General features: G+C 39.6%; 1 protein-coding gene across 1 annotated transcript in view; it reads right to left on the bottom strand.

Annotated features, from left to right (window-relative positions):
* Positions 1–16729: 16729 nt before the first annotated feature.
* wnt6b (wingless-type MMTV integration site family, member 6b) overlaps positions 16730–27876 on the bottom strand; it is a 38839-nt gene continuing 27692 nt past the window's right edge. The window contains exons 4-5 of the mRNA XM_058082667.2: positions 19828–20129; positions 16730–18201 (exon numbers count right to left, since the gene is read on the bottom strand). Of these exons, the coding sequence (XP_057938650.1) occupies positions 17740–18201; positions 19828–20129 (764 nt within the window). The 3' untranslated portion in view covers positions 16730–17739. The remainder of the gene's footprint in view (positions 18202–19827; positions 20130–27876) is intronic.

Raw genomic sequence — 27876 nt, 5'->3', positions numbered from 1 at the left:
TATATATATATATATATATGTTCTGGCCCCCCCGGACAATTTTGTTTCCTCAATGCGGCCCACAAGTGAAAGTATTTGCCCACCCCTGATCTAAAGTAATTTGAACAATACACCACCGGGGGTCGTTTTCAATTGGTAAAAAGCAATTTGTTGATATATACACATATCACCATATTTGGCTTTAGTTGGTGGTGTACCCCAGGGATCAATACTGGGACCAAAGTAGGTAGTTTTAGATATAAATGATGTCAGTAAAGCCTCAAAAGGCTTAAAAGTTCAATATTAGTTGGAGGTGACACAGACGCATTTTGTTCAGGGGAGAACGTACATGAATTAATGGAAACTGTCACGATCACGCGACCCCAGGATGCAGAGAGCAGGACCAAAAGTGCAAATAAAAGGTTGTTTAATGCAATAATGGCAGCAGCAGGAAAACACAACAGCCACTACAAACCAAAGACAATTCGCAATGAAGCCACGACAGAAAGAGCACGCACCTGAACTAAAATGGGATAATGAAATTAGAAGCAGGTGTGTGAGAAGAGCAGGAGCAAGAAAACGGAAGGGAACAACAAAGGAAGTGGTTACCAAAATAAGGGCATGGAAAACGGAACAGAGGCAAAGAAGGAAACTAAGAGAGCTGTCACGAGGGGGTGAAGCCCGCTCGTGACAGGAAACAAGTGAAACTGAACACATAAAAAGGGCTTGGTAAAGACGAGCATCATTAAACTTAACAAAGGCGACTTAATGTTATTTAAGAAAAGCAAAAAAGAAACTCAAGCAAAAGGAAAAGCAGTATAGCAGACATTGCTAGGGATGACTGTCGATGAATTTGTCATGACAACTGATTACATGAGCTGGAAATCTTACATTGAAAATGTACAACAAAGTGTCAGGAGGTGCTTCAATACTGAATAATACAGAACATGTTCTGAACCAAAAATCATTTCACACTCAAATTATTACTTATAATAAGTCTTTGGTGGCTGCACACAGGGAAGCGACTAGCACGCAGGCCTCACAGCTAGGAGACCTGAGTTCAATTCCACCCTTGGGTATGTCCAACATTCCGAAAACATGCTAGGTTAAATGGTCCCAGGTCTCTAGGTCTCCAAATTGTCCATAGTTATGAATGTGAATATGAATGGTTGTTTGTCTATATGTGCCCTGTGAATGGCTGGCGACCAGTCCAGGGTACCCTGTCTTTCGTTGGGGAGGTGAGTGAGGGTTGGATAGGAAGTGATTTCAGGGGTTCAGAGTTTTAGTTCGGCATGGATTACAGCCGCAACAGTAGCCTGTATTTTTATTAGGGATTATAAGCCTGCACTCAGTGGCTGGCGATTAAGTCTGGTGCTTGTGTGTCTCACTGAACATTGCTGTAACACTACTGACACATAATGTCCATCTTTTGAATGCATAATGTTGTGGACACTATTCTAAAGTGTAATTATGTTTTTGTCACGGTGCTCTTTGATTATTTTCTTGGAGACCTCAGTGACCATAAGATAGAAGAACTGTTAAAATAACTGATGTGTAAAGTAATGATTCATCTGACATTTTATTTTTTTAAGTTGTACTTGGAAAACAGCTTGCAAGATTGTTTGACAATTGAAGTTTGACTTCCTTCCTTAGCCCTTTCAGTCCAAAGACTATAGTGCCAGCTGAAGTTTCGAGCACTTACAACCTCTGTTTGTCTTTCATCTTTTGATTTAAATAACTATGAAGTATAACAAAACAGGCTTCCCTTTTGATGAAGACCATATGAGATCACTCATCCCAGTGTTTTATAAGCAGCTTAGAGTAAAGATTCAGGAACCACAAATAAAAAGATTTCCCCCCTGCAGAGGGGGAAATCAAAACATGTTGCCCCACAGAGTTACCAACGTTGTAAATCACTGTACACAACTCTCTGTTCAGATACAATTACGACTATAGACACACATTCACTACAGAATATCAGACAAGCATTTAAATGTTCTCTCTGATGCATTTATAAGACCCCATTTAGTGGCTTTACCAAAGAGATTGTTGGGTCCAATTATTGCAATTCCTTGTCAGCAAAGCAGGCTCATTGCCAATTTTTGTTTATTTGACAATTTAATATTTACAGGGGGCCGCACGGTGGGTGAGTGGTTAGTGCAGGCCACACAGCTAGGTTAGATTCTGCGCTTGGGCATCGCTGTGTGGAGTTTGCATGCATACGTGGGTTTATTCCGGTTTCCTCACACATTCCAAAAACATTCATTCATTCATTTTCTACCGCTTATCCTCACAAGGGTCGCGGGGTGTGCTGGAGCCTATCCCAGCTGTCTTCAGGCGAGAGGCGGGGTACACCCTGGACTGGTTAATTGGTGACTCCAAATTGTCCGTAGGTATGAATGTGAGTGTGAATGGTTGTTTGTCTATACAGTGCATCCGGAAAGTATTCACAGCGCTTCACTTTTTCTACATTTTGTCATGTTACAGCCTCATTCCAAACTGAATTAAATTAATCTCTTACCTCAAAATTCTACACAAATTATGACAATGTGAAAAAAGGTTTTTTTGACATGTTTTGAATTTATTAAAAATAGAAAACAAAAAAATCACATTTACATAAGTATTCACAGCCTTTGCCATGAAGCTCAAAATTGAGCTCAGGTGCATCTTTTTTCCACTGATCATCCTTGAGATCTTTCTACAGCTTAATTGGAGTCCACCTGCAGTAAATTCAGTTGATTGGACATGATTTGGAAATATAATAACTGTCTATATAAGGTCCCACAGTTGACTGTGCATGTCAGAGCACAAACACCAAGCATGAAGTCAAAAGAACTGTCTGTAGACCTGCGAGACAGGATTGTCTTGAGGCACAAATCTGGGGAAGGATACAGAAACATTTCTGCTGCTTTGAAGGTCCCAATGAGCACAGTGGCCTCCATTATTCGTAAATGGAAGACGTTTGGAACCACCAGGACTCTTCCTAGAGCTGGCCGGCCTTCTAAACTGAGTGATCGGGGAAGAAGGGCCTTAGTCAGGGAGGTGACCAAGGCCCCGATGGTCACTCTGTCAGAGCTCCAGCGTTCCTCTGTGGAGAGAGGAGAGCCTTCCAGAAGGACAACCATCTCTGCAGCAATCCACCAATCAGGCCTGTATGGTAGAGTGGCCAGACGAAAGCCACTCCTTAGTAAAAGGAACATGGCAGCCCATCTGGAATTTGCCAAAAAGCACCTGAATGACTCTCAGACCATGAGAAACAAAATTCTCTGGTCTGATGAGACAAAGATTGAACTCTTTGGTGTGAATGCCAGGCGCCATGGAGGAAACCAGGCACTGCTCATCACCAGGCCAATACCATCCCTACAGTGAAGCATGGTGGTGGCAGCATCATGCTGTGGGGATGTTTTTCAGCAGCAGGAACTGGCAGACTAGTCAGGATAGAAGGAAAATGAATGCAGCAATATATAGAGATATCCTGGATGAAAACCTGCTCCAGAGCGCTCTTGACCTCAGTAGACTGGTCATGTACCTTGACCATATAGACAGTAGACATTAGCACACAGCCAAGATCTCAAAAGATTGGCTTCAGAACCACTCCGTGAATGTCCTGGAGTGGCCCAGCCAGAGTCCAGACTTGAATCCGATCGAACATCTCTGGAGAGATCTGAAAATGGCTGTGCACAGACGTCTCCCATCCAACCTGATGGAGCTTGAGACTTATTGCAAAGAAGAATGGGCAAAACTGCCTAAAGATAGGTGTGCTAAACTTGTGGGATCATATTCAAAAAGACTTGAGGCTTTAATTGCTGCCAAAGGTGGATCAACAAAGTATTAAGCAAAGGCTGTGAATACTTATGTAAATGTGATTTTTTTGTTTTCTATTTTTAATAAATTCAAAACATGTCAAAAAAAACTTTTTTCACATTGTCATAATGGAGTATTTTGTGTAGAATTTTGAGGTAAGAGATTAATTTAATTCAGTTTGGAATGAGGCTGTAACATGACAAAATGTAGAAAAAGTGAAGCGCTGTGAATACTTTCCGGATGCACTGTATGTTCCCTGTGATTGGCTGGCGACCAGTCCAGGGTGACCCCGTCTCTTGCCCGAAGTCAGTTGGGATAGGCTCCAGCATACTACAGCGAGTAGTAGAGTAGTGGATAAGACTCTGTTCCATTACCTTAAGCTTCTTCAGAGCATCATTCATAGGTTCATCGACAGCCTCGTAGGCAAATTGCCCTTTACAAATCATCAATCTCACCTCCCTTAGTTCTGGCTCTATGTTAAGAACCTCACAGTTGACTGAACATCAGCAAATGCACTCTGTCTGCACTCAGAAAGTGAGGATTTTGCATTTTCAATGACATTGACACAATGACAAGTTACGCTGAACTTGTTGAAGCAGCTTGTTCACCTGCTTTATGGAGGTCAGAATGCCAAACCACTGAGCAGAGGGGAAGCCACCAATTCTGCCAAAGTCAAGGCTTCTACTTCAGCTGCTAGATCGTTAACAGTTTGCCTAGCTTCACGGAGAGCATCCCAGATTTATTTTGCTTGATTTCTGACAGCTGCAACACTCAGACGTCTGCTCTCCAATCGAACATCACTTTAGGACTTCAGTGTCACGTTGAAATGCTTAAGTCAAGATGCCCCATCATGACAGCTTCTGCGGATAGCCAAAATGACCGACAGTATCCTTTGAGGACTTTGCTGAATCTGCTATGGCAACACACATGGTATGTGCACCACAAAGTTCAAACAGGGATCTTGGGCTTGTGTTGAGCGGTCTTGCTTATACACCTTGCTTCTTCCCTTTCATGTTTAACCCATTGTCATATAGGCCTGTCCTCTGCAATTGTCAAAGGGAATCTGAAGCTCTTCCAGTTTGTCTTGTATGACATTTGATATGTTCAGGCCAGTAGCTTCCTCAATTACCAGATACCCCAAGAAGTATTCTTTAACGCCTGGCTTGGGTTTCAGCGCCATACTGTGCAGTACGACTGACATCTGTTCTTTATGACTTGCATCTGGGGTGCAGTCAATCATCATGGAATAGTATTTTGAGTCTTACAAACAGGAAACAAGGATTTTAAGGACTCTGTCACCAACTATATGCATCAGTTAATTTTGTATTCTCTGTCCGAGATAGTGAATGTGTGTTTCCAACACAGGATCAAACTACCTTTAAGAAGATGCCATTAAATGGCTCATGTATTGTGAAGAGCCGCCATGCAGAGTCCTTGATGCGACAAGTTAATACTGTTGTAAATATAAATACTAGCCTCACAAAAATTACAATTAATGCAAATATGACTCCAACTTTTAACCATTTTAAAATATTTTAATAATAATTTCTAATTTGATTTGATGTTTCTATGTTAAAATATTTTTGTGTTCTTATTTTTACATTTGATACATAGGTTCTGTATTCCTACAGTGCTTTGCTGCTTTAATGCGTTCAATTTCTCCATGGAATGGGTCCAAAGGAATTATTATTTTATTTCATCTAATCTCATATGATTGTTATGAATTCATTTCACCAAGAGATGGCGACATTTTTCCACCGTGCAAATACCCCAAAACATCTATTGATAGCATAGATTGATAGAGTGTAAATGGGACCACCAACTGACCAATGAACCACTCCTTTCAAACAAAGGTATCTCACTACATATTGAGTATTCAATATATGATATGTAATTGCCAGTCCACATCGGGATAGAATTACCCTCTTTTTTCGTTTCATGAATAGCAGGCTAGAAGACATGGTGCCCAAAAATGTTCAAAAAACATGTTCATGTGATGCACAAGCTTCCTCTTGTTTGGACTTTTTCTTTTACTTGCTCCTGATTCATATTGCCATTTGGAGGCCATCTCTTCACCTTTCACCTTCACCTTTTACACAGCTGTCCTCTGGGAAGAGGAGGTGGCCAGTCTAGCTAGGGATGGATCCGAGGCGGTTTATATGCGTGAGGAAAGAGGTTTTCTAGAACTTCAAAACTGTTTGAGCACCTTTTCTATGTGGAACAAACAAGGGAGCCAAATGGAATATTTTTCTCAAATTTGGTGATGTAGGGACACATGCAGAATAACTGCTATAATGTAAAAAAAACATTTAAATTGATGTTTTCCCAAGGAAATAGACATACTGTTCAGTAACATAAGACGTGTTTTACATGGACATGGACCGATGGATCTGTAGCGTCTATCAAAGGGACTTGGCCCAAGTCATATATACTACCAGTATTATTGTATATGTCTGTTGCTCTGTGTAACAAATTCAATTCTTAACTTCTTAAATTTACCCTATACTAGCTTGAGGTAAGAATATATTTTCTGTGTTTAGTTAGTTTTTCTTTTTTTTACTTATCTTGGATGGTCTCTTTGGGGCCTAATTTCCTCTAGAAGGAGTCTGACTGACTCATGCAAATGTTCCCCTTCCATTACATTATTCAAATGTGGGAAAGCTGGTAGTGTCACTTGAACTGATGTGTCTGGAGATATAAAATGTTTTAATCAGTCAGGTTAACATCATACTTTGTCATTTTGGGCTGGAAAGATATGTTTTAACATATCTTGCTGTAGCCATTAAAAACACCACATACTCTGCTATGTGAAACAAGAACCATCTGAACATCTAATTTGATCATAAATGAAAACACTAGAGTTGTCCCACTAGTACTTACAAAAAGATGTATTTGGTTCAATTGAAATCCAATTATCCTGCGGGGAAAGACAAGTTCGAGCTAAGTTTTCACAGGTTGATGGCAGGTGCTATGTCGACAGTTTAGGTCATACGGTATTTGTGACTCTTATTTTTATTTGTTTTGGTTTGTTTTAGTTTATTGTGCTTGTTAGTAAACAGAAAAAGTCCAAAACAATGAATCATCCTGTTAAAAAAACAAACAAAACAACCATGATAACCTGTAAAACAGTAGGGTTCCCTTTTTGGCTCATGAAAAAAAATCAGATAATGTTAAAAAAACAAGGATTAGAGGGAGAATTAAGCTCCAATACGTGTGGAATTGTGGTGCTGTCTTCAACACTACCCTATGCACCCAGAAAACATTTGGGTTAAATATCAAAGACATATAATAAATAGACCAGAGAGAAAAATTCTGATGACACGAACAGTTTTTCTTGACAGCTCTCGTAATGTTTCTGTCATTACGGGTAGCTACTTGATGTTTGTTACTTACTAAACCAGCAGTGGTATAGCAGTGGCCGGCCACCCTAGTGGTCCCCCCTACGGCTGCAGGGCCATTTTTTTGACAAACACAGCTCTGTGTTGCGGAACACTACTTCAGCCTAATCGCATCCGGTGGATCAACAGCAGAACGCTGTAAACTTTCATGAACTGTTTAAGATGAACATCATTGTTGCCGAACCACTGAATTTGAACTTATGGACTCCTGGCCTTTATATACACCATTCTTCTACAGCACATAAACCAAGTGACATTGTGTTCATAAACCAGTGACACCCTTGTTCTGTGTGCATCCCTGAGAAGGGAGTTCAAGCAAAGTTCATGTTTCTTGGAGAACCATGACCATTGCAAATGAGCAAAGCAGAAGCGTCACAGAGAATAGAACTTCGAACATATACCGTATAATCTAGGTGTGTGTTTGTGTTTGTACGCGTGCAGAAGACAGACAGAGCGTGCATCAGACTGTCATAAGTGTGTGTCTGTGTTTGAACACAAATGACAGGTCTAACAGTGGAACAATCAGTCAGCGAGACTGAGGTCTGTGTTGGTTTAAAAAAAAGAGGAAACTTCACAAACTTTCTCTCTCTGTATTTCTTCATCACCTGGGTTTGAAACGATGAATAAAACTGAGAACGTGACAGATGCAATTAGTGGTTAGCAATTTCATTTTCATAAATTTGACATTTAATACTGTATTTCCTCGCTTCTGACAATCCACAGAACACATTCAAGTACACAGTAACACAGACACGATACTGCAGACAGGAGCGACGTTTAGTTGGCTAGTTAAACATGCGTGTTTTTAGAACAGCCACTAAGTTGTTTTTGTATTGTAATGCATGGTGTCAGCGTTGTAATCCCCATGCAGAGACGTCAGTACGCTTGCAATCAATTCGACTGTCTTTGCCTGGAAAGAAAATACTGAAGTGGTGAGAACGGACTTTGAATGATCACAGTGTTTTGTATTTTTAATGTAGAGAGAACAAATGCCTGAGGCACGAAAAATTTTTCTGTGCTAAACGTTTTGTTTTATGCTTTTGCACTGATGAATTGTAATGAAAGCATTTTGGTCCAGTATTTGGCAAAGCAAAATGGAAAAAGAAAATGGATTTTTGATGAAGCTAGAGTGTTTATGTATATGGCTATAGCAGGGGTGTCCAAACTTTTTCCACAGAGGGCCACATACTGAAAAATGAAACAATGCAAGGGCCACTTTAATATTTTGTAAACATGTAGATAAGATATACATCATTCAAGAAAAACTGCATCTCAGCTTAGTGGTGGAGACGAAAAAGCGTATTATTGGTATGAACTTGTTGTTTTAATTTTCCAATTATTATTATTATTATTTTTTTTTTTTTGTCCCGTCCAGCCATTGGGGCAGATAGTATTGTTGATCTAAATGCCCTTACATGCTAGACAGATTTGCTCTGTGTCAGGAAAGGTGTTGGCTACAACTTCCCTGTACCATGAAATTTTATTTTCCAAATATTTAAACTTTCCTCTTTAAAAAAATCTTTGTAAATGTTCTTCTCATAATCTTATGACCTTATTCCCATAACATTTTAACACTGCAACACTTTATGCTGCTAAAATGACATAATTTTTCCTCATAATATTAATAATTTATTTTTTCTAATTGCTATTTTTTTTCTCTTTAAAACACAACTTTTTATTTTACTTCATCTTTGTAAAATTTCCGCTGTTATTTCCATTTCTGCTGAATTAAAAAAAATTCCAACAATTTCAACTCGTAATTATGACTTTATTGCCATAATATTTTTCTGAGTTACACCTATACTTATTATTTTTTCATAATATTAGGACTTTGAAAAAAATAAAAACATTTTCCTTAATATTTCAAGTCTATTGTACTAAAATGACAGTATTTTACCTGATAATGTTACATTATTCTCATAAAATAAAAATAAAAAAATCTCCTTAAATATATATTTTTTGGTTTTAATGTTATCACTTCATACTTGTAAGATTTTTCAATTTTTGCTGGGTTTTTTCTTATTATTTTCAGAATGTTCCATAGTGTCACGGTTTGGCATGTCTGTGTTGCGGTGCGACCCCAGGATGCAGAGAGCAGGACCGAATGCAGGTAAAAATATTTAGTTTTGTAATAATTGCAGCAGCAGGAAAACGGCAACTCAGATAGCAGAAGGACAAACTATAATGATCCCACACAGGGAGAAGCACACACCTGAACTAAATAGACACTGAAATTAGGGACAGGTATGGGTGACTATGACAACGGAGGCAGACGAGGCAAAACAGGAAGTCAGATACAAAATAAGAGCGTGCAAAACGGAAACCAAAGCCCAGACAGGAAACTCAAACCCAAACTGTCACTTGGGAACCCACACAGGGCGTGACACATGGGTCACTAAAAAACTGCCGTGGCCGCAAATGGCCCTCGGTCTGCTCTTTGGACACCCTTGATCGATTGATCTTTTCATCTATTTGTCTCTTTGACATTTTAAGTTGAAGATGTTTCTATAGCTATTTATCCCATATATACTGTATACACATGACACATACACACATAAAAAGAATAATACTATATACTAAATGCTAAATAATACTACAGAGAGAGACAGTACTAATTTAGAGGAATGCAAACTACAACCACAATAAAAAAACATGTATTCATATCTTATATCTGACTCTGACGATAAAAAAACAAGGATTATTCCCTATGCAAAGTCTACAAACCGTTACATTACGGTACTTCATCTTAATTAGAAGGCGTGGGGGTCAACATTCTGTGCTAATGCCGCCATCTTGTGGTCAGCCATCCGAACAACACAATCAAGTTGGGCTTGCAAAGATCTTCACGTCAACACTTTTACTTAATTTCGATAGCGCCGAAGAACATTTCCACTCGTGGCTGATATCCAAACTGGTGTTTGGCTCTAAAATTATGCTCTAAAATGTTTTGTGTTTGTTTTTAATACTGAACACATGCTCACCGAGCACAGACACGCTTTTAGCTTCCTGATAACAAGCTGCATGACTTCTGTCGTACAGACAGCCACGTTTATTGTTCTAAGGAGCCAAAGAAGATGTGACCTGAGCCAAAGCAGCTGTCATAGATAGCAGCCCCCCACCAGCCATGTTTTCACAACCACAGATAACAAAGAAATGACGGAGGGGGGGCGGGAAACTGTTGCGTAAATTGGAGTGGGCGATACTGAAACATTTGTGTACATACAGCATTGCTGGGGTTGTTCATGGAAAAAGCAGTGAGAAATTGGGGTACAAATGGGGGTACACTGTGGAGTCATCTTCACCTTTATCCACCAGGACAGGATGAGACTCAGTGGGTTGTTCCATGAGTCCTGTAGCAAAGTCTTCCCTGTAAACTGCCTCACAATCTGAACTGTTTTTTTAAATTTAACTGCAAAACTTGGCTTTATCTCCACCACAATCCATCTGACTCAGTGCTCAACACATATCTTCATAAAAGAAGCAAAAAAAGCAACACTCTTGCATTTTAGACAGATCAAATCAGATCTTTTTGCAAAGTAAACATATACACATTTTGCCTAAAGGGTATGTTGAATCCTTGATGCTCTCGCATCCTTGATGGGTGGTCCATGGCAATGAGCTGAAGCATCACCTCCTCCTGAATGAACTCATAAAGATCACTGTCTCCGTCAAACACGCCGAGCCAAAGTGGAGGTCATGTGCTCATGCGGATGCGTGCAAATTGGAAAAAGGTCTTTGTTAAAAGCTAAGATGAGTTACACTGCACAGGCTTAATGACATGGTTTGTATTGTTTCACCTCCCGGTTTCTTCTCTTTCTGTTTTGGTTTTTCCCACTCTTATAATTACGATCATGAGTCAATCTCTAGACAAGCTCTTTGTGTAAGCAACATCTCACTGCAAGATTGATAGATGATGGGAGAAGAGTTCACACAAACGGACAAGCATTATCGGATCAAATTACCTCTTTCTGTCTCCCTCACTCTTGTTATCTTTCGATGTCTCTCCCTCGTTGCCTTTTCATGCCATTTAGTCGAGTTGTCACTCATTCCTACTTTGGAGGTCCGGTTTTTCATATTGAGGGTCTTGCTGTGGTCCATTCTTACGTTCATTTTTTAAGTGAGCACACAGGTACAGTAAATTGGACCACCTAGACTCCCATGTAGAAAATAACTGTCTTTGCGGAAATGTCTGTGCAACCTGTTATTAAGGTACCTTGTGAGGATATGTATTGTGTATTGTTAAAAAAATATATATTAGAGACTTCTACAAATTAAATGGCACACCTACAGTCACCTTTACACCTGTATTACCCAATATAGTAGACATACTATGAATAAATAAGCAATTTAAGATATAAATAAAAGAGTTCTGAGTTGAGTTCTCAGTTGCCGTGGGTTACCGAAGCAAACAGTAGCCCATGTTTTTATTAGGGATTTTCATGAGCTCAATTCAGCAATAAAAGTGTTATTCTTGCAATCAAGTCTAGCATTTGTGTGTCTGATTGAAACTTGCAGTAACATTACTGACACCTAGTGACCAGTGTAGAATACTACATTAAATCACAGTTTTTTTAATGTGTCTTCTGAATGTCAATTGAGCCATTTTTATGTTTGAAAATGCAAAACATATGTATCTTTTTATGCATATTTCTGAAATAATAATAGGCTTTATTCAACCACAAAGTGCAATCACAAAATTAATTTGCATAACAGTTGCAAAAAACGCACTCACTTAACCTGGCAGTCCAGTTTATGAGCAAACAAACAATGCAACATACATGTCAGAGATACGTATATTTATTTATTTGTTTAAATAGAGGGTAGCCGAGTGGTTAGTGCGCAGGCCTCACAGCTAGGAGACCGGAGTTGGATTCCACCCTTGGTCATCTCTGTGTGGAGTTTGCATGCTTTCCCTGTGCATGCGTGGGTTTTATCCGGGTACTCCGGTTTCCTCCCACATTCCAAAAACATGCTAGGTTAATTGGTGACTCCAAATTGTCCATAGGTATGAATGTGAGGGTGAATGGTTGTTTGTCTATATGTGCCCTGTGATTGGCTGGCGACCAGTCCAGGGTGTACCCCGTCGCTCGCCCGAAGACAGCTGGGATAGGCTCCAGCACCCCCTCGACCCTTGTGAGGAAAAGTGGTAGAAAATGAATGAATAGGGGGTGACCCTTAAGAAGTGTTTAATTTTACTTTTGATAAAAATAAAAAATAGTAAATAACTGGTTAATGAAATGCAGCAGATGAACCTCTTTATGCCTGAAACAAAATCGCTACACATTTCAGTGCAACAAATTCCTAAAAAATGAGAACTTGTGTCAACTTGTTGAGCTCAAACGACTCCAAGACAATTTTTTTGGGTTGTTGTCTTTTCATTTTCATTGTAATTTCATGTAATTAGTTCATATTGCATATATTCTTATTGAATTGTTTGTTCAAATGTATATGTTAAAATGACCCGATCCTACATTTGTAACTTTTCAGACCCATGTATACATGTTATGTTCATAATGTTATATTCTTGCTCTCCATGATGTGGAAGTGTCATATCATGAGGCTGGGGTGTTTTTAAGCTCTTCCGTCACTCTCATATCCCTATGTCATGTGTTCTTCACATAATCTATAGTCAATCCAACATTTGAGCGTTTTGTCCAACAATGACAGATTTACCCTGTACACAATGTGACATTTATGGATCATTTCATTAAAAGAAACTTACAACAGTGCCACACTGGGAATCGATATCAATTGAAAAGCCCCTGAAATGGATTTTATAGTCTGTGCAAAGTCAATCAACATTCCCAACGGAACATACTTTTGTGTTATTTACTTTTATGCCTTATAGGATTTACTGGGATTAAATTAATTATATACTGGTTAGACAGACAATAATGTGTTATTCAACATTATAAGGTAAGTAATATTTACAATTAAATATTTCAGTCTCCCGAAGACAGCTGAGATAGGCTCCAGCACCCCACGCGACCCTCGTGAGCAGAAAATGGATAAATGAAGGTCTGAAACTAATTAATTGTGATAAATAATGAACAACTCCATTTCAAATCCTCACTACAAAATACTGAAGTAATCCCCCTGAAGTCTAACAAACATTCCCGGTCTTCTCTGCTGGGGTTCTTCCACGTTGTCCACGTCTGTCCCTGGAGATAGATAGGTACATTGGGAGTATAATAGATTCATATCAGACTGACTGTTATCCAGTATCCAGTCAGGAGTTTATATGCTCATCGTGGGCTTGACTTGTATTCCTTTTGGACCCTTAATGATTTATTTGAATGGTTCATTTTTCAGGATGGAATGATTATACAAACTTCATATTTGATGGTTTTTAGAAGAATCAGGTGAGCAATTTTGAATTAATTTATACAGGTCAGAATAATATATTCGGGTTAAAATATACACATACTGTCAGTATAATACGTGGTGCTGAAGGTTCCAGTATGTCTTTTAACTTGATGAACAGTGTCTATAAACTTTTCCTTAGTGATCATTATTAGATAAAGTTGGCTTATATTAAGTTTCATATTATTATTGCACACAAACACATCAAACAACTGCTGCTTATCTTTTGTTGGGCAGTGCTGTGACTGCTTTGTGACTGAAATGACTGAAGGCTCACATAACTGCAAATTTTATTTCTTAAAAATGAAACTTTGGGGATGTATCCATACAAAAACTCAGGATGCAGCCTTAATACAAATAAATATGTATACAAGTACGGTTGTAAAAAATGGATGTTCCATATATTATTTCCTTACAAATTGATGGGATTCCATTTTATTACCACCCTAAAGCTTTCAGAGGGATGAATCAAGGTGAATACTGTGAATACCTGTAATAGGGGATTACGTCAAAGTGTTTCTAGTGAAGTAAACAAGATCGATTTACAGGAAAGGCAAAGTCTGAAACACTGGAATCTTAGCAGACTCCTACCTGAAAATGAACATGTGATGATCATGTCTAATTGATACATGATAATTGAGAAGCAATGTGCTTTCATCAACACAGAGAAGTTTCATATTGTTAGTGTCGTCTTTAGCTAATGGTGATAACTACTCAACCTGCCTTTGCACACATGCTCACACCAGTGACGTGCGGTCAAGACAGACAGGTAAGGCAGACTCTCACCTGTCATGATGAAAATTTATAAAAACAAATTTAAAATGCAAACATGAATTATTTTCACAGCAGCAGCTCTACTGAGCAGAGGGTCAGATGCATCAAAACCCATTTTGCTTTTTCCACTTTTCTGGCCTATAAATGTAGTTTGAATGTTGTATTCTCGTGTTAAATGATGCCAAAGTTTCAGATAATGAGGTTTTCGCACTTGGAAGTGAGCCTTGAGAGAAGTTTGAGATGGCTCAAAACGCTCGGTTTCAAAATACGTGGTAAAACTGCCTCTTTGTGATGTCACAGAGGGATGGACTTTCTTATATTGACATGGCTCTGCTTCCCCAGCCCAAGCTCAGGCAGAAGTTATTGTATTTGGTGATTCCCAGCAAGAGAAAACAATTTTAATCTGTCAACGGCATTTCACACGGGACATATCCACTAAACTGTTGATGGAGCCAGAAGCAGCGCGCTCTTGCCAGGAAAGAGTGCATTCATTTCGGACACTCTGTGCGTCCATGCGGCACACTCACGTCTAGCTTCTGAGCTCCACCGCAGCAACGGTGCCCCTGACAAAGTGTAACCGGTGTAGGCAAGGTTGCTGCTCTTGAGCTCTGTTACCACTCTGAGTAAGTCAGGGGTCTCCAGCCAGTAGCCAGTGGGATTCGTTCAGAGTATAGAAAGCACTTTGGGCAAGTGACCAATCACAGCAGAGTGGGTGGAATAAATGAAAACAGACGGTTTTGGCGGAAACACAAATCTAAGGAAATACAACTAGAATAGGTGCAGATTCTGCAAAATCTAAAAGGTTTTCTGTAGGAGTTATTGTGTGTAGCTGCTCTATAGGAGTCCACAACTCAATAAAAAGGGTCGAAGAATGAGTATAATAGGTCCACAAGATATTTTTATGCCCTGTGGAATGAATTAACAAATTTGACTTGAATTGACAAATTTGAGAATAATGTATCCACGGTCACCAGATGGTTTTCCAGGAGAAGGGTAGCGTGCATGTATTTCATATGCAGATAAAAGGTCAGACCATAAATGTTTTTCGGTTCTTAACAAAAAATCTACAAATGTGACAAGTATTTGAGAAAGTGATTTTTTTTCGACCATAAAAACCTTCAATGGAATCAGTGCCCCACCAGTCATGAACCACCCCACATGTCACTGGCTCACACATACTGTTATTCTCACCAAATGGTTCGGGGACTACAGAGATGATTTTAACTGTAAAATTCATATTCATATATATATATATATATATATATGCACAGACACACATATACTATTTACATACTTATATTTGTATAAGTCTTAAAAAAACTAATCACCAAAAGTGCATCATAATATTAGCCCTGTGTATCATAAAACATCATCATTATATATATTTTTTCTTATACTAAACAATGACCGCCCAACCCGAAAGATAGGGTTGCAAAACTCTCAAATCCAATGCAGCAATATCCAAAGTGCTTCTGAGAGAGATGGAAGTGAGTAGTCTTGTCATCATATCTTTATAACAGTCACTGCTGGCAGGTCAAGTCCGCAGCTGCACCGGCGGTGTTGACAGCGTTCATAGAAAGAGACAATGTGAGTTCCCCTTTCATTCTGTAAGATCCTTAAAGATTAATAGTAATTGAGTACAGCAATGATGAACGGTTTTCGAGAATTAGTGGCAATTAGCAGCCCAATCAAAAGGAGAGCCACAAGGTCCTGTTTTCCCCAGGCAGTACAGTTTGGTTTACTCTGGTACAGTACACAGTTTTCTGTATTTCCAATGTCAAAATACCAAGATAATCGATACTGAACCACATTTTTGCCCACCTTAGTCCAGTCACTGGAATATCAAGCACAGTAGTAAAACAGAGTGTTGATTGTTATGGATTAAGATTTTCCTCTTAATTGATCGCTTGATGGCAATGTGGCCAAATCCACCAAAGCCTCACCGAGGTTGGATAACACTGCAGGTATCAAATGCTTATTTCCAATTAAGTAAATTTATCGGATTTTGACACATATTTCATACTGTGATTCCAATGACATAGCCTTCTTGTCCACTGCTTGTCCACACGGTCGTGGGGTCAAGTGTGGATGAAAACATGTAAAAACATTTAAAATAGTAATATTTCTCCTTTGGACTGAGCTATAAATGCTTGACTTAAGTGCGAGAGCTTAGCCTACCGTGTGACTCTTGAGAGCACCAACTTGGATTATGATATCTGTCCATCAGCATATAATTTCAAATGCGTTACAGCTTGGGTCATACCTTTAATGTAAGTGGGACATCATTATTTCTAGATTTAGCAACAGGTCAAAACCATTAAAGATATGCTGAATGAATCAATCCACTTGACTGCCAAGATGGGGAATTATAATGAATATCCCATCTCAACAGGAAGTGATCAGACGTATTTACTGGAGAGGGTACATCTCCTTCACATACAAACGAAAGGTAAGACCACAAATGTTTTTTCTAATGGGACTAGGAAGTATTTTAAAATATAAATATGTTAACAAATGTGAATTATTCTCTTCTGAGCAATCTATACGTTCATAAAAACAAAATCTAAAGGATTCAGTGCCTTGCCAGCCATGAACCTCACCGCATGTCACTGATGTCCACATAACCAAAACTCAAATTAATGATTACAAGCTTGTAAAGAAATTAAAGTGGCAAGGTGAATTCATGTTTTATTAAACCATACCTATATCTTTGCCTGGAACAACTTACAATGTGTTTTAAAGGCAGGTAACCTAGGTATTAATAATGATGGTTTATGCACATTCACTGCTGTTTGGATTTGAGCTTGCTGGGTTTGAGTTGGTTATATTATGGTGCTTTTTAGACCTGTGTATCGGATCTGTACACATACACAGCAGTCACATTGTCAGAATCCTTGCTCTGGGAATTCTACATTTCAGATTCCAAGATTTGAATTGTGTCATTTGAACCATGTAGTGTAAATCCAGCCCAGGTACAGAATGTAGATATCATATACGTACGTCGATAGAATGTAAGACCCTTCAGGTGCGAGTGCGACAGTAGTCAGCACTTTAAAGCCAATTATTAAATTCAGAAAGCAGTTCACTTCAAGTGCTGCTGTTGACCGGCTCCCGATAAAATGTTACTATACTTACACAAATTCACATTCTTTGGTTGTTTTTGATTTAAAAAAGATAAGCAAAAATAGGTAGTTTGGAAAAGAGGCACGTCTCTGTTTTACTTCTGTCTGTCAAGCACCTGAAGTGTTTCAAGACAGGTTTTGTCAGAAATCAAGGGAATCAATTTGTAAGCAGGACAGGTGAGAAAGGATATTAAAGCAGTATTGTCACTATCTTCCTTTACAACTGCCAAACCAAGGCAAAAGGCTTGATATCTGAAAAGAAGTAATTACAACAACTTAGGGTCAGGCAAGTCAGTTCATCAGTGACAGAGACTAAGCTCCTTCCGGACGAGGCACTTCTTGCACTGGACTACACAGCACCAGTGGAAGCGACACAGACAGTTCTCCTCAAACACTACAGTTTCTTCCCGGTAGCCACGCTGACAGCAGAGCAAATCACAGCCGCTGATGTCCATGGCAGTGCTGTTGCACATGCGTCCACGTGTCCCAAGTGAACCTGTTTTCCGATTGGCCACACAGAAATCAGGTGACTCATCCGAGTAGATCAGATCCTGTTTGTCGGGGGGCTTGATGTTCTGTCCAACAGGCATCAAAGTCTTGCCATCGTTGCCACCCATCACTTTGGAGGCTCCATTAAATCGCTCCAGAAGGCGGTTGCCTACCTCACGGAAGTGTGGCATCTTCTTCCAGCAAGTGCGTAATGTGCATGATCCGGACAGTCCGTGACATTTGCACTCTGTCCGCATGTAGAGCTTCACTGCCTTAAAGAGGGAGAGGAGCATGTAGCGGTGGTGTAGTAGAAAGAGATGAAGTAGATGAAAGAGAAAGAGAATATTATTTAAACAAAACAAAAAACATTCTGCATTTTGTACAGTATATTGTTTGAAAATAAAACAATACACACACTGATATTGGTAACATAAAAGCAGATGCTATTCAGAAGGAATTTAAGTCACTAACCCCCCCTTTCCATTCATGTTGCCTCTGGCCTTCCTACATCTAACATGCCTTGACAACAGATCATTCACTTGTACTGCACATAATTAACCCATCACACACAGGAACACACACACACACACACATATTTTTAAAACGTGTACGCACACATGCATCATTGCACATAAACAGACATTTACACGCATCCAAGCACACTTATTTCACAACCTCTGGGCATTTATGTGTGCTCCCCTCTAATGTTCAAAATGGTTTGTTCACTAATGCTACAATTGGAAAATATCCCAAACTCCTAGTCAGTTCTCCGCTACCTGTCTGTGACCCCAGCTGCAGTCAGATGTAATTATGTCTTTTGCTTGTAACATTTCTGCAAGTCTGTGTACCAAACTGCACTGACGGCTAAAAGGGGCGATGTCGGTTCTGAGATGTTAAAAGCTGCACTTAAATCAACATCATTAACTCAGTTAAAAGGTTGCTACTTCATATCCCCCTCTTTAAGAAGCATTAGGACTTGCTGGGTCCATAATTCACGTAGTGTTCATACGAACAACAAAGACAAACTTTGAGCCTCTCCATGAGCTGTGTAAATGTTAGATAGCTGCCTTGCAGGCTTGAAAACAAAATGTGTGGCACGCTCTTGTTTTTGTGTTTCAGAAACCTGATTCTTGTTAGAATATCGGCTTACGGTGCTACACGAACATGGCTAGGGGCAATGTGTTTCTCCTTTGAATGTCCGTGGAATGATGGAACATTCCATTGGACAAGCAACGCCTTTGGAGTACTACCTTGCGGAATATTGTAAAACATTGATGTTGTGATGTTGTATAGCACAGGGATATTTAACTCAAATTTAAATTGACCCAAGATACAGACAATTTCGTCCAGTCCACCCTCAAAACTACGAGCTGCGGGCTGAAAATTGGTCTGAAATGCGTAAAGGCCAATATGGAAGGGCCCCATCAAAATTTGATTGACTTATTTACTATAAGCCCAAGCCCGTACTGGACAGCACCTTGGACCGTGGTCCACCAGTTAGTGATCCCCAGGTAGAGCGGCAGTAGAATTGAAATGAAGAGCAGTCATGGCCAACAATATTGGTCAAAGACATTGGCTTCTCTGACATACCAGTATTTTTGACCATGACTGTATAATCTCAATGGACATTTAATTATGGGCACCTAAATATTTTAATGAGAATAGAGCTGTATCAAATATTCTCCATGTACAAGATTATAATGCTCAGTCTTCACCACTCCCAATAATGTTAACGTGTAGATAAAAAGAAAACAAGATGTATGCAGTTGTACTCGTTTGTTATGCTATTGCTGTGCTTGTTTGCATTGGTGTAGAACTTTATTATCCTGAACAGTATCTTAATACGAAATAAGAAAGCATAAGCATTTCATATAGTCGATATTTTGAAGCATATTTACCAGTCGCCCAGCCTCATTGTTGTGCAGGTCAATGAGTGTTCTGATGTCACTCTTGCCCCTCCTCCTTTTGGCATCCATAAACTGTTTGGATTTTTCATAACCAAATTCCACATCATCTCCACAGCCGCCCCACTCCCACTTGACTCCATCTCCAGTGGAAGACGACAGAGGTTTTGGAGGAGCTCTGTTCCTGGTCGCCTCACAACCACACAGCAGCAGATCTCCCATACTGCAGGCCTGTGTCACTGCGTGGGTCACACCGGCAGCTGTGATGGCATAAACAAACGCTGTTTCTCGGATATCTAGAATATGAAAAAGCAAGAGGTTCATTAAATATGACTTGCACACATAATCACCAGATGAAATCAAACGACTAAGACGTGTTTGCATTCATGTAAAACAAAATCCTGTTTTGTCATTGCATTATAATATATTATAATGTATAATGATAATAGTATAGTTATATAGTTATAATGATAATAATAATAATTGTTATTATTATTCCACCCTCGGCCATCTCTGTGTGGAGTTTGCATGTATGCAAAACCAGCAAACTCTCCAACCATGCCAGAAACAGTAGATAGATTTATGCACGGAGGACGGCAGGGCAGGACACCCCACTCATGAATCAACCCGGATTAATGGAAATACCTTAGATTTAGTCTTAACTCGGGGCATTATGACCTTGAATATAATGGGACTTCCGTATAGAACCGTTGTCTGATCATTATTTCATAAAATTTGAAGTCATAACCCAATGTCACGGGCTAAGACCGGAATCAGTGCTCTAGCCGTCGTAAACTTTGTTTCCACACTAACCCTACCCTAACCCTAACCAACTTAACCCCAACCCTAACCCCTAAGCCTAACGCTAACCTACCCCTAATCCTAACCCCCTAACCCTACTAACCCCTAACCCCTTACCCTAATCCCAACCCCAACCCCAACCCTAACCCCAAACCCTAGCCTCTAACCCTAACCTTAACCCAGCTATCAAGACCTCATTTACCCCAATACCTAACCCGAACCCTAACCCCTAACCCTAACCCCGAACCCTAACTCCCTAACCCTAACCCCCTAAAACCCTAACTCCCTAACCCCCTAAACCTAACCCCAACCCTAACCCCTAACCCCCCTAACCCTAACCTAACCCTAACCCCAACCCTAACCCATAACCCTAACCCCCTAACCTTAACCCTAACCCTAACCCCTAACCCCTAACCCTAAACCTAACCCCTAACCCTATTCTGTCCCATAACCCTAACCCCCTAACCCTAACCCCTAACCCTAAACCTAAACCTAGACCTAAACCTAACCTAACCCTACCCTAAACCTAACCCCCTAACCTAACCCTAACCCTACCCTGACCCTAACCCAGCTATCAAGACCTCATTTACCCAAATACCTAACCCTAACCCCCCTAACCCTACCCCTAACCCCCTAACCCCCTAACCCCAGCCCCAACCCTAACCCTAACCCTAACCTGACCCTAACCCAGCTATCAAGACCTCCTTTACCCAAATACCTAACCCTAACCCCCCTAACCATACCCCTAACCCCCTAACCCCAGCCCCAACCCTAACCCTACCCTAACCTAACCCCCAACCCTAACCCCTAACCCCTAACCCCTAACCCTAACCTAACCTAACCCTAACCCTAACCCCTAACCCTACCCTAACCCAGGTATGAAGACCTCCTTCACGCATAACCCTAACCCAACCCCCCTAACCCTAACCCCCTAACCCTACCCTAACCCCCTAACCCCCTAACCCCCCTAACCCCCACCCCCTAACCTTAACCCCAACCCCAATTGCGCCCCCTTCCGGCGGGGACAGGAAGTCGGCGATGGTCCCAAAAGAAAGGCCGTGCCCACTTATGGGGGGGGGGGGGGGGGGTCGGCCTCAGGAAAAACGCCCAAGGACGTACCGTTCTCGAGTTATTTGCTTATGACAGCAGCTATCAAGACCTCCTTTACCCCTATACCTACACCTAACCCTAACCACATAACCTAACTCCACACAGCCTTCGATACCATTTTAGTGACACACCTTCAAAAGCATATTAGTGCCCGTACTTTCTTGGTTACTGTGGTGTCACTTGCAGACTCCCATAAGTATCAGTGCTTCGCCCTCTTCTGTTCAATATTTACATGCTGCTGTTCGGCGACATCATTCACAAACACAATATTAGCTTTCACTGTTATGCCGACGACACCCAGTGGTAGGTATCAATAAAGGTAATCTCGAGGTGTGTCTCATTGATATCAAACAATGGATGTGCTGTAACTTTTTAGTCTTAAACCCTGACAAAACTGATATGTTGATTATTGGCTCATCTTAACAGAGTTGCTTGTTTAAGGACACCACTCTGAGGTTTGATAAAAGCAAAGTCACCCAGTACAAAATGCTGGTGTGATTCTTGAGAGCCAGAAAGTCAGAAAGTACGTGGCCCCGACAGCTTTTCTATTTGGATGCCCTACGTCCTGATATTAGAGCTGCTACCTCAGTAGAAATTTATAAATCTGGACTCAAGACTTATTTTTACACTTATGCATTTAGTTAATAGTACTCCTGGCCTGTTACACTGCCATCCCTTCTCTCCTTACATTTGACTTTTTAATATTTATTTAAAAAAGAATGGCCCACTTGAATTTAGCGGTTATTTTTATGTTGTAAAGCAAATGGGAACAATAAAAGATCCATCCATTCTTTCAAATGCCCGCCTGTCCATGCCTTCAGTCAGTATAGAAATCTCAGCCATGAGAAAAGTACCTTTCACACAATCATTACTACATTCTCAAGCATCATTGGATTTGTAGTGCTGAGAGGAGGCAACACACACAGACAGACACATGCTGTTTACAGACCACAGCTGCTCGTTTATTTTTGGTTCAGCTCTTTATACTCCTGGATAGACAAAAGTTCATTGACAACTGCAAATTGTCATCTGTCCTCAGCATGACTGTCATTATCAACACACTTTAATCTGCACTCATCTTTGGATGAGGAAAGAAGCGTCCAACAAATAAGACAACTATGCTGGCCTGATGTGACCTGATTTCTAAAGTTCCATTGTCTTCATTTGTGGAATCCTTTCATTTTACATACAATTCGAATGTCCTCTTAACTACATGTTGAGAAGTAACCAATACAAACTAGAGTGGAACCTCAGTGACCATCATTATGTCACGTTCGGGCTTGTTGGTGTTGCTTTGGAACCCCAGGATGCAGAGAGCAGGAACCAAATGTAGGTAAAATGTATCTTTCAATAGTTTATACAATGCAGCAAAACATCTAGCATACACAAAAACAATAATGATCCCACAAAAGGGAGACGCACACACCTGAACTAAATAGCAGATATATAACAGAAATTAGGAACAGGTGTGGGTGATAATTGCAACACAGGAAAAACAGAACAGAGCGAAGCAGGAAGTAAATACCAAACAGGAGCGTCCAAACAGAAGCTAAAGCCCAAAAAGGGAAAATAAACTGTAATGCAGGAGCCTACACAGGGCATGTCACATTAATCTGTTTAATATTAGGGCACATTCCACCACAAGTCGTTTAATTAAATGAAATACTAAACATGACAATTTTTTATTTTTATTTTAAAGCTTCATGAAAGCTTCATGAAAATCTTATCTAAAAATAGCTGCGAAAATAAAGTGGGCCATTCTCTTAAAAGTCACGGATAATTCTTTTAGAACCTTTAACTATGCTCACATTCTCAGGTCATATCAAAAGAACTAAATATGAAGGAGCACATGGTTTAAGGGGAATGTCAGAATGTAAAATTAAAATGTCAAAAACTCAAAAACACTAAAATTAAATTAACAGTAGTATTTTTTTTAGGTAAACATTTTTAGAAGAAACAAGCAAGTCCTTATTTTGTGCCAATGTGCCGACTGCATCAGGTTTAGCAGCTGTCTGTCTAACTTCCTTACATCTACGTAAATTTGTGGTAGAGCTTGTCGTGTAAATAATTGGTCATAGCAAGTCCATCGTTTTCAGCAGTTTTTTAAAGCCGGGGACCATATATGTGATAAGGTTGCTTTTCCTTTCATGAGTAACGCAACAGGAGCGCGGCAGACATCGCACACATTCCTCATATTGGACTTTGTGCCAAGTTTTAAGGTGGTGAAAATGATTTTTTATGCTCTGTGTGTAATTGAGACTCTGGGCTTCGACTCTGCCACTCCTCCCTCATGCACGCTGGCATGAGGGAGATACAGTGCAAATCCAGTCGATATCGATATCAGCAATACGGTTGGTTTTGATATAGTGCTTAAAATAAATATAGATATTTTAAGTACATTGTTCAGCCCTAGTTTTAGATGCAAAAACACTTCAAAATGCACTTCGAAAGAATCCTTTGTGTTTTGCTATGAGCTAGTTATTGAATTTAATACCGTTTCTCACCTTCTTTATCAAAATGCTGGCACATGCAACGTTTTAACCTTTGGCTAATTGTGGGTTGCTTTGAGGCTGTGATCAAAAGAATAGCAGAGACTTGAGCTGAGAAACTACTGAATTCAAGAAATAACTAAATTATAAAAAAAAAACAATGAAAATTTGTTTTGTGTTAACATTTTAAAGACTTGTGGTATAACGGTGTTCGTTAGCAAAGAACTACAGAGCACATAGATGGATGACGGAACTGACTTCCGGGTCCTGTTTCCAGGTATTAGCAAGCTAATGGGCTGCTAACAAGGGCATATTGTAATAAAAATACATTAAGAACACAGTCGGTCTCATACAAAGTATTAAGACACGGGTCACATTGTACACTAACTAGAAAGTGCAGGCGAATTGAGACAAAATTTTGTAGGGAATTTTCAACCTAAAAACACGCTAACTGGGACATATGCTAACCGAGGTTCCCCTGTACATCATTATCACGGAACATGCTAGTAGTTCAAACAGAATTTAAAACAGAATTGCATTTTTTTCCAGCTTACTCTTTGTCTGGTGGCGAATCATAGGACACAGGAAGACAAAAAGCAATTCACACACACAATCGCACCTGTCTACTATTTTGGAGAACTGCAGAACAACCCCACACACACTGAGAAGTCTGAGCCAATATTTTGAGCCCGGAACTACCTAGCTGTGCGACAGACATGCTAACATTTTCAACCATAATTTGCACTAATTATTTTTCCGTTTCCATCTTTCCTTAACAACTGAATTTGCTGATATGACAAAATTTCACCGCTCTATTATTCTTGCTAAACCAAATCCACCATGCCAAATGAATATCATTCCTCCAGTTACTCAAATTCCTTCTTCATGTCAACACTTGTTCACTAAACATTGTGCTTCATATGAAACCCTCATCCTGTCATCTTGTTATCATTCCCCTTAAATTGTTCAGATAAGTGATGGGAGAACTGGCTGAAGTTCTCGATGGCCTCTTTATTTACTTAAGAGGATGTTGAAATAGCAGGTATCAAAGCAATGGGCCTGGCTTCAATCACATGTGCAACATAATTGTCCTATACAGTTGCAGGAGTTACTATTGTCTAACCCCCGGTGCCAATGCCTTGTGATCATTTACATATCACATCTACTATATTGGGTAATGCGAATGTAAAGGTGGCTATAGGTGTGTCACTACATGTCTAGAGGGCTCTAATGATGTTGAAAACATATTTAGAAGACAGGTTTTCTATGCCATAACCACAAAATATTCAATTTATAAAGAAAGAGTCCGGAAATTTGCTTATGACCGTCGGGTGTGGAACCAATTAACTGCTATAAATGACGGAATGAACCAATTTCATAAACACTATTATTGAAAAAGAAATGTAAATTCACGATGGAGACATTGACAGGTGCCTGAAAATAATATATAATAACATAATGGCTGATTAAAGAGGCTGGAACTCTCACAATGAAGATGTAACATAAAAAAATGTATAACATCAAATGTCACAAAGCACTTCAATAGTAAATAAAGCAAAGCATATTCCGGATCACAAATCACTCCATCATTTTGAATACGTTATAGGGAAATAACTACAAAAGCTCGCTAAGCAAATACAATTTGGAGTGAAAACCATTTTGACCTCTGACCACCCAAATCTAAGCTGCTCACTCTTGAGTCCAAGTCCATATTATTCATAGAAACTCCCTGAAGGTGTTATAGCTTGAAGAGAAGGTGTTATGCATGCAGAGAGACAGATGGACAGCCAGTAAATGCTTCCTAGAGCCGTGGCTGTCACTACCATTGAGGCGTGAAAAGTTCTAAAAAACAATTCCTTACTTCTTGCTCAGCATCCAATGACAAACACTCACACACAGCGCTAAAAGACACTGAGCTTTATAATTGTTCTAAACATGGATATGAATAAAAATGTGGTTTGGTACTCCGATGATCACCAATTGCTACCACACAATTTTTTTTAATATGAGCACAAGCAGAAGCTATATATGATCTTTGACCACATTTATTTATTATTATTATACATTTAAGTTTTTAGAAGTATGTTAGAATGTTTTGAAATGTATCTTCAATTTGCAACCTTGTGCACGCTACACGTCTCCATGCAAAATTCTTATATTGTAAGCAGAATGGCTGTTTCATGATGACTTCATGAATAAGACAAAAATCCATAACAAGCCTGCATACGTTACAACTTTACCAAGTAACTTTAGATACAAAAATGAAATATAAATAGAGCGAGCTGACGGGCAAGCTGAAGAATTGCAACGTGTACATGAATACTCGTTTATAATGAGTACCTTGCTGAACTACTTTAATTACAGTTAAGTACTGAAGAAAATTAATTATGGAATTACTCATTCATAAATGTAGTTAGTTACCAGGGAAAGGGAATATTACATTAACTTTTTGTAAAACCTAGTTTAGCTTTTTAGTGGCATGTGCCATTGAGAGAGATGTTCCATGAGATTAGGGGTGGGCTTGTGACTTGCAATTCCCTACCAAAATGCCAAGGGCCAGTTTTTTTTACTGAGCGTGAGTACTTGTTGACTAGCTATTTAGCTTCCTGCGTAGTAGTAGGGGAGAATAATGGTGGCTGAAATGAAATAGCAATTAATTCAATTACCCATTAATGTTATTTTTAATACATTTACTGCTGTTGAATGTGTAAATTTGCTAAATCTCAGACTAACTGTGTTGAGAATGGTGACTTGTGCATGCGTATATGTGCGTGTGTGTTGCAGCCAAAGTAAAGGACTTTTATGTCTAAAAGATGGAAGGGGGTTGAGCGTGCAGTCACTACCATCTCCCCTGCCAACTCCATATCTCATGATTCAGAGAATGGGATTCATTAGGACTGGTAACACACACACACAATGGGTGGCGTGCGATGAGCCCGACACACACCAGTATGTTGGGATATCAATACCAGCTGTGCACCCCAGCATGCAGAGTACAGTGCATACAAATTTGAAAAACATTGTTTTAGTTTAAACTAAAACTATCATATATGGTTACATGTTGTACATTACGATGACCACATCTTTTTTTTCATTCATGGTTCATATTTGTTTGGATGTGGGTATAATAATCCCACATTAAAACACATCCCAAACATTACTGTGTCTCTTGAAAGAAAATGGACGAAAACCAAAGCATCAATTTTTCCCATAAGATATCATGCAAAACCAATTAATCCGTTCTAAACCCACTAAAAATATTAACACAAACCATAATTAACAGAGAAACACTTAACTTTAAAGAGAGGATGATTAGAGCTGTATACCTGCCCACTGACACATTCTTGTAAACTTCCTGTATACTTTAGTACAGATATCTCGAAAATACGCAATGCGGTTGAACATCTCAGCACATGGCGCAATGCTTGAAAGAAAGAGATAAACCACCCATAAACAAACATAATAAAGATTATTAAAGGATTCTCTGCCCGGAATCTGTCTCTTGTGTCCCAACTCTAGAAGAACCACTATATCCATTTTTTTCAAAGAGACTGAGTCACCAATGCAAGGATGTTAGTTTGTTATTGGCACTGTCTGGTTGTATGGTAACCAAGACAGTGTACAAAAAGAATTGAGACATGTT

Source organism: Doryrhamphus excisus, linkage group LG12 (genome assembly GCF_037039965.1).
Source record: "Doryrhamphus excisus strain RoL-2023G ecotype Guam linkage group LG12, RoL_Dexc_Guam_v1.1, whole genome shotgun sequence".
In the NCBI taxonomy this organism is placed as follows: Eukaryota; Metazoa; Chordata; class Actinopteri; order Syngnathiformes; family Syngnathidae; genus Doryrhamphus; species Doryrhamphus excisus.
The sequence above is the reverse complement of the archived record's forward strand: the minus strand, read 5'-3'. Positions and strand labels throughout refer to the sequence as shown.